The sequence below is a fragment of the Solanum tuberosum genome, unplaced genomic scaffold, assembly GCF_000226075.1.
Source record: "Solanum tuberosum cultivar DM 1-3 516 R44 unplaced genomic scaffold, SolTub_3.0 scf00364, whole genome shotgun sequence".
Lineage (NCBI taxonomy): Eukaryota > Viridiplantae > Streptophyta > Magnoliopsida > Solanales > Solanaceae > Solanum > Solanum tuberosum.
In genome coordinates, this window is record NW_006239291.1 from 295,836 (window position 1) to 302,687 (window position 6,852).

The 6,852-nt window shown below is 32.1% G+C and overlaps 1 protein-coding gene across 1 annotated transcript; it reads left to right on the forward strand.

Moving 5' to 3' along the window:
* Positions 1–4,680: 4,680 nt before the first annotated feature.
* LOC102590719 (EG45-like domain containing protein) lies at positions 4,681–5,769 on the forward strand. Its single transcript, XM_006361668.2, has 3 exons — positions 4,681–4,826; positions 5,010–5,289; positions 5,649–5,769. The coding sequence occupies exons 1-3, from the start codon at positions 4,715–4,717 to the stop codon at positions 5,653–5,655; spliced, it is 399 nt and encodes a 132-aa protein (XP_006361730.2). The 5' UTR covers positions 4,681–4,714; the 3' UTR covers positions 5,656–5,769.
* Positions 5,770–6,852: the final 1,083 nt, after the last annotated feature.

The following is a 6,852-nucleotide window of genomic DNA, read 5'->3' on the forward strand; positions in this document are numbered from 1 at the left end:
AAACTTTTTCTAAGAATTACTCATTCACTAATTTATGTATCCTCAAGAATATCAACTAATTTATAGATTTAACGATCAAGACCGCCGTAAGTGGCACTCATACTAAACCACCTGATGGTAGAACGATCTACTAATTCAACCCAAAAGATATAACAGTCTGAACTAACAATTTATACCAATAGCAGATTCAGTATTCATAAACAAAATTTGTGATCAAACACTATGCGAAAATTAACCCCTCTAAAATCTGAAAGTCGAAGTACCAAACTGTAAAATAATCAAGAATAGGGAATGCAACCCCAAAAACATAAAGTAATTAAAATCTAAGAATGTCAAAGTCCAAACAGATGGACTAAAAATCATTGGTCAGCTCCAAAAATGTACTGGTAAAATCATTGGTCAGCTCCAAAAATATGAATATAAACAAGTACCTGACAGTAATACTAGACAACACATGAATAAGCAACTCATAAACCATGTCAGCAATGCAACAGACTGAATCACCAATATCTTGACTTAACCTTTAACATGAAAATGTCTCACGTTATCACAATAACACATATTCCTTCCGTTTAAAAAAGAATGATATCCTTTCCTTTTTAGTTTGTTTTAAAAAGAATGACCTCTTTCCTTTTTTGGTAACATTTTACTTATAGCTTTCCACGTGGCATGTTTAAGATCACAAGATTAAAGGACAATTTTGTACATTTGACATAACTTTAATTTAGGATCACAAGATTCAAAAGTCTTCTTTACTTTCTTAAACTTCGTGTCAAGTCAAACTAGACCACTCTTTTTGAAACGGAGGGAGTATTTTATTTTCTCATGGAACCCACACACATAAATTGTTAATGTATTAGCTTGATATCCGAGCCAACCGAATGATAATTTGTATGAGACGTGATACCTGAACCAACCACTAGTATTATGTATCGACGTAGTATCTTAGTCAATCAATAATCACAAACAACATGCACAATCAATCACAATGAAAAATTGCACTTAAAGCCACAAGCAGGTTAAACATGTTCATTGCATGAGATTATCAACATAATATCATGTCACATTCGTCCCTTATGTTTTTTTCAGATGCATTACCCAAGTAATACAATAAAACGGTTAACATGCACACATTACATAACTTAAAAAACAAATAACCATCACCTACCTCGAATCAAGCCTTGAAAATTTTAAAAAATTTATTGAGCTTTCCCCTTTTGTAATGTCTTGACTTATTCTTGATCTAGAATAATAACAAAACAAAAATAATCAATGAACAATGACTTAAAATACCTTAATTATACTCCAATCCTAATCCTCATGCCATTTTCATGATCATCATATCCAAATTAGAGTTTTCGATTATTAATTCAAGTAAAAATCCTCCCTTAAGAGAACCACCATAGTGTAAGGCTTAAGAATTAAATTACAAGTTAGGGGAATAATTAACTACTTTTACCAAAGAAATTGGTGGGAAACTGAGGAAAGCCCTAAGTTCCTCTTTCTTTTCCCAAAAAAAAAGTTGTAGAATAATGAGGGGTTTTGAGACTTTTTCGTCATTAATTTGCGACTGACCTGCTATAGAGACCACCAATCCTCTATAGCGGAATCTCACTTGCTATAGCGGCTTGCACAGAGAAAAAAATTCGAAAATCTTTTACCAAGCCTGTTCACCATGCACCTTCGAACCTTGACGTTTCAAACTAACTCTTTCACATCAAATCTGACATCGGGAGTTCTACTCACCCGAATTAACTCTTGAAAATTCCTATAGACTCCTTAATGTCGTAGCTAATAGAGAAACTAACTCAATCTTAGACATTTTACCAATCATTTTCTTGATTTCTCTATAATTCACCTTGCTCATATATTTTCCGAAACTGATCTAACCTAAAAAATTTAAGTTACTTTTCAAAAATAATTCTTACTCAATTCTTTCACCATTAATCTAACCATAACGATCAGAAAGAGTCGTTATAATAGATATCAATTTATCCATCACTCGTTCCCGAGCGATCAAACAATAAAAGGTTGGACTAAATCAAAAGGAATGTAGTACCTAAATCCTCAAACAAGTGAGGATACTTGTCCCACATGTCCCTCTCGATTTTTCAAGTAGCTAACTCAATCGAAAGATGCTTTCATTGAACCTTTACTGATTTGATCTCTTTTGTCCTCAACTTCCGGACATCTTGATAAAAAATTGCAATCAGCTCATCTTCATGCTTCAACTCCAGACAAGTTAGGTTAAAATGCTAACATGTAAGTCACTAGCCCTATGATGTTAAGAATCTCAAACGGATCAATGTAACAAAGGCTAAGCTTGTCTTTCTTTCCATACATCATCACCCCTTTTATTGGTGACAATTTCAATAAAACTTGTTCACTAGCTTGAAATGTCATATCTCTTACCTTAAAAGGTCTACATACTCATTTTGTCTGCTTTGGGTTGTCAACATCATGGTTTCGATTCTTCTTACCTTCTCTTTTGCTTTCATCACCAGATTAACACCCAAAAGTTTTACATATCCAATCTCAAACCACCCTATGGGCAATAAACATCACCTTTCATAAAGTTCCTCAAATGGTGTCATATATATACTAAATTGATAACTATGTTGTTATAGGAGAACTCACACAAAGGCAAAAATTTGATCTCAATGACCTACAAAGTCAATAACACATGCTCTCAACATGTCCTCTGAGGATGAAAGGTTGTGCTAAAAGTGAATTGAGTGTCCATCGGTTCATGTAACTTACCTCAAAACTTAGAAGTAAATTGAGTGTCACAGTCTGAAATGATAGAAAGGAGCACACCGTGAAACCTTACTATCTCCTTGACATAAATCTTAGCCAACTATTGGTTGTTATAATCCACTCTGAATGGAATAAAGTGGGGACAATTTGAATGTCAAGACTCAGTTACACGCCTGCCTCATGCATCACTAAGTCTATACTTGAAATATTCAGTCTTGAGCCTAGTCAATCTTAATTATTTGGACTCCTGAGGTTATCTCCACACCTCCAGCCTATTGTTAACTTTCTCGTGAGCCTCTTTGATCAAAACAATATTGTCTGCGCGAATAACATACCAATGACACCGCATTATGTCACATCAATTTATCCATCAGCAAGGCGAATAGAAATCGATTAAGATCCCTGGTGCAACCCCATCTCAACTGGAAAGTATTTTGAATCTCCTCTCACTATTCTCAGTTGGATCTCTGCTCCCTCGTACATGTCTTTTATCGTCCTAATGTAAGTCATTGATACCTTTGGGCTCCAAATATTGCCGAAGGACTTTTCTCGGGGCTTTATTGTAAGCCTTTTTCAAGATTAATAAACACCATATGCAAGTTTCGAACATGAAATCAAACTGGTTCTCGAAAATGAACACCCTCACCCTCATGTGTCCACCAACATCTCTCAAACTTTCATGGTGTGCAAATATTGTCATATGCAAATAAGTTTTCTCCGAGTTACTTCTCCTTTTTTCTTTTAAATTTATTAGTGTTTTATACTAGTAATTCACTTGGACCTTTTCAAAATGCATGATTATCTATATCCTTATCTTCCCCAAATACTCATGTATATGTAGTTTTCTTTGAACCACTTTACTAATTGTCTAGTTGATATAAGCCCATTTGGGACAAAACTTTTGAGAAATTAGAATTTAGAAGTGCTTGTTAATGACAGCATGCAGTCAATCAGATAAGATATGGATTTCATTACTTTCTTTAGTGCATTTTAAAATATTTTTTCTTAATTATGCTAGTAGATAACCGTGTACAATATATCAATATCGATCATCAAAGATTGTGCTTCACGTTTAGTATGAATTTTTAATTCAACCACTTTCTGTTTTGAAGTGATAAACATTACCCAATAGTTAGAAAGTAAGATCTCAAGCGTGGTCACTAACACTATGAAAGAGGATAATTAGATTCTCCACCATGCTAATTTGATAATACACATAACAACCTACATCAGATTTCCACCTAAAGTCACAAACTGTACCAAAATTTTAAACTTTGATGATATTAGTATATTTTATTGTAATATAAATGAAATTAACAAGTTTATTAACATGTTAAACTAAAGAGAATATATTGAGTCCATACATATTGGTTAAGGCCAAATTTTACCAAAAAAAAAGTCAAAATTTTAATTTAGTGCCTCATTTGTGGCGGTACTAGAATATGAAACAAAGAAAGTGACACATATAAAGTGTCCGTGTTGCTACAGTTAACATGTGTTGTTATAGAGTATCACTAATTGTAAATGAGACGACATCACTAAAACGCCTTCTTATTGACTCTCCTGTTGTACTCATCTAAAAGTATATTATTACTCCTAATTATGGAAGTAGCGTCTAGCGTGGAAAGCATTTATACTATCCCTTCCTTACCACTGAGTTGTCAATCAGTTCTTATATATATATATATATATTGAATTCATTCGAACCTTATCCCCGCTTTGACTGAGTCACTACTCCAAAAGAGAGACCAAATGCTAACGTGATAGGGTTTACTTATAATTAAATACTTTAAAAAAAAAAAAACAATATTCACTGAATCAGTTTAAAATATGTGAAGAGATCTAGTACGTAATAAACTTTTGACAACTATAAATAGTTGGTGGTAATACCAAACAAGACACATTAAACACTTTCAATATACGTTGTCTTTGCACCTACGTACACACAACCAAATATATGAACATGGGTCGATTATTCATATGCTTTATCGTCCTAATAAGTTTATTTTACATTAGCTTAGTCTTGGGAGATATTGGCACAGCTACTTCTTATAATTCCCCTTATACACGTAAGTATTTTTTTAATTTCCTCTCTAACTTGTATTTGAAAATTTATATACGTTATAGAGACGTTTGATCATAACATTTCGAAATTCAATTTCAATTTTTTAAGAATTTGAAAAACAATAAAAAGATAATTCTCATTTCATCTTTGTTCCATATATATATATATATATTTGAATGGTATGCAGCTACCAAATGTGGCGGGAACAGGTCAGATCAGTTCCCTTCGGGGAATCTATTTGTGGCAGTGAGCGAAGGGCTGTGGGATAACGGGGCGGCGTGCGGGCGGCGTTACAGGCTGAGATGTTTGAGTGGAAACAATAGGCCATGCAAAGAAGGAACAATTGACGTGAGAGTTGTTGACTATTGCACCAAAAGGCCATGTCCTTCAACTATTGCTTTGTCAACTGATGCTTTTGCTCAAATATCAATTTCTCATAATGCTAAGATCAACATCGAATATGTCCAGTAATTCATTTTCCTTTCATATCCTTTTTCCTTTCTTTTTTTCGTCTTCTTCGTTTTTAATATATGTGACTCACTTTCATTTTTAGTCACTACAAAAAAAAAATGCATTTTTATATTATGTGGTAATAATTTAACTTTAAAATGCATATTTTATCCTTAATGAAATGATTTATAGTCACACAAGCATGCATCACTTAATTAAGATCACAAGTTTCAAATGTCTTTCTTTCTTTCTTAAACTATGTGTCAAGTCAAACCAACTCATATAAAATAAGATGAAAGAAGTAAATTTATAACATTACGTTTCTATTTCATCATCTTCTTTTTTTCTTATAGTATCTTGTATTTTTTCTTTTCAGGATTTGACAAGAAATTGAAGAAGTGAAGCTTAGGAATATGAAACACGCCATGATTAGAAGGAAATTCATCGCAATGTCTCAACTTTGATGTAATTTATAATTTAAATACATTTTTGAGCAAACATATATGAAGAGTTACTAGTTTTACTTCAGATGTTAATCAAGTCTTTCATCTAGTCACAAAATAAACATACTAGAATTAATAATATCGGAAAAGGGTCATATTTGCCTTAATAATAATAATAATATTGGGGTGAGATATAATAATTAAATTAGAGAATATTCTATCCATGTAGGTGTCACGTAGGAACCAAGTAAGATAATAAAAGGAGGTGATGGAAACTTAACAACTGAAAGGGTAAATATGAATCCAAAATTGAATAATAAGGACAAATATAATCAGAAAGTACAACTAAGGATAAATATAATCCTTTTCAAAGTATAAGGGTAAATATGACCCTTTTCCATTAGTATATTAGAGGCAACAACGAATTAATGAAAAGACATACGCACTATACCTTAAGTTATGACTTCGATGTAACAAATGTGTTTCGTTCAAAAATTATCCAACCTCCGACAAGTTTGAAGAAATCATTTTTCACCACTAACATATAATCACATTTATGTGAGTCACATTCATAATTTATATAATTCGGTTCTTAATTGTATAAATTCAGAATCTGTATATTTTGATTCTATTTGTATACGATTTGTTGATACATTTGATTTGTATAAGTTATGAAAACTTCATAACTGTGTAAATTCAGAATATGTATATAATTATCATGTTTGTATATGATTTGTTGATACATTGTATTTGTATAAGTTTTGAAAAATTCCTAAATGTATAATTACTGAATTTATGTAAATATTTACCATATTTGTATATTTGGCAAGCAAAATGTACAAATAGAAATATCTGTAGCAAACGAAACTATAGTTATGAAGCTTAATTAGACAAATTGTATAAGGAGGCTTATTAAGTTTAATCTCTTTCTTATTTATGAAATGTCCTCATTTATTAAAGGGGAAATTACATGGTGAAGCAAACATATTCTAGTTAATTAGTCAGTATAGCTATAGTTTTAATTAATTACCACTCGCGACCAACATTCAGTGATAATTACATGGGCTGGGTTTCGAGTTTGTATAATTCGCACGTTTGTATAATATACTTGTATAACTTTTGTGTAATGTAATTTTG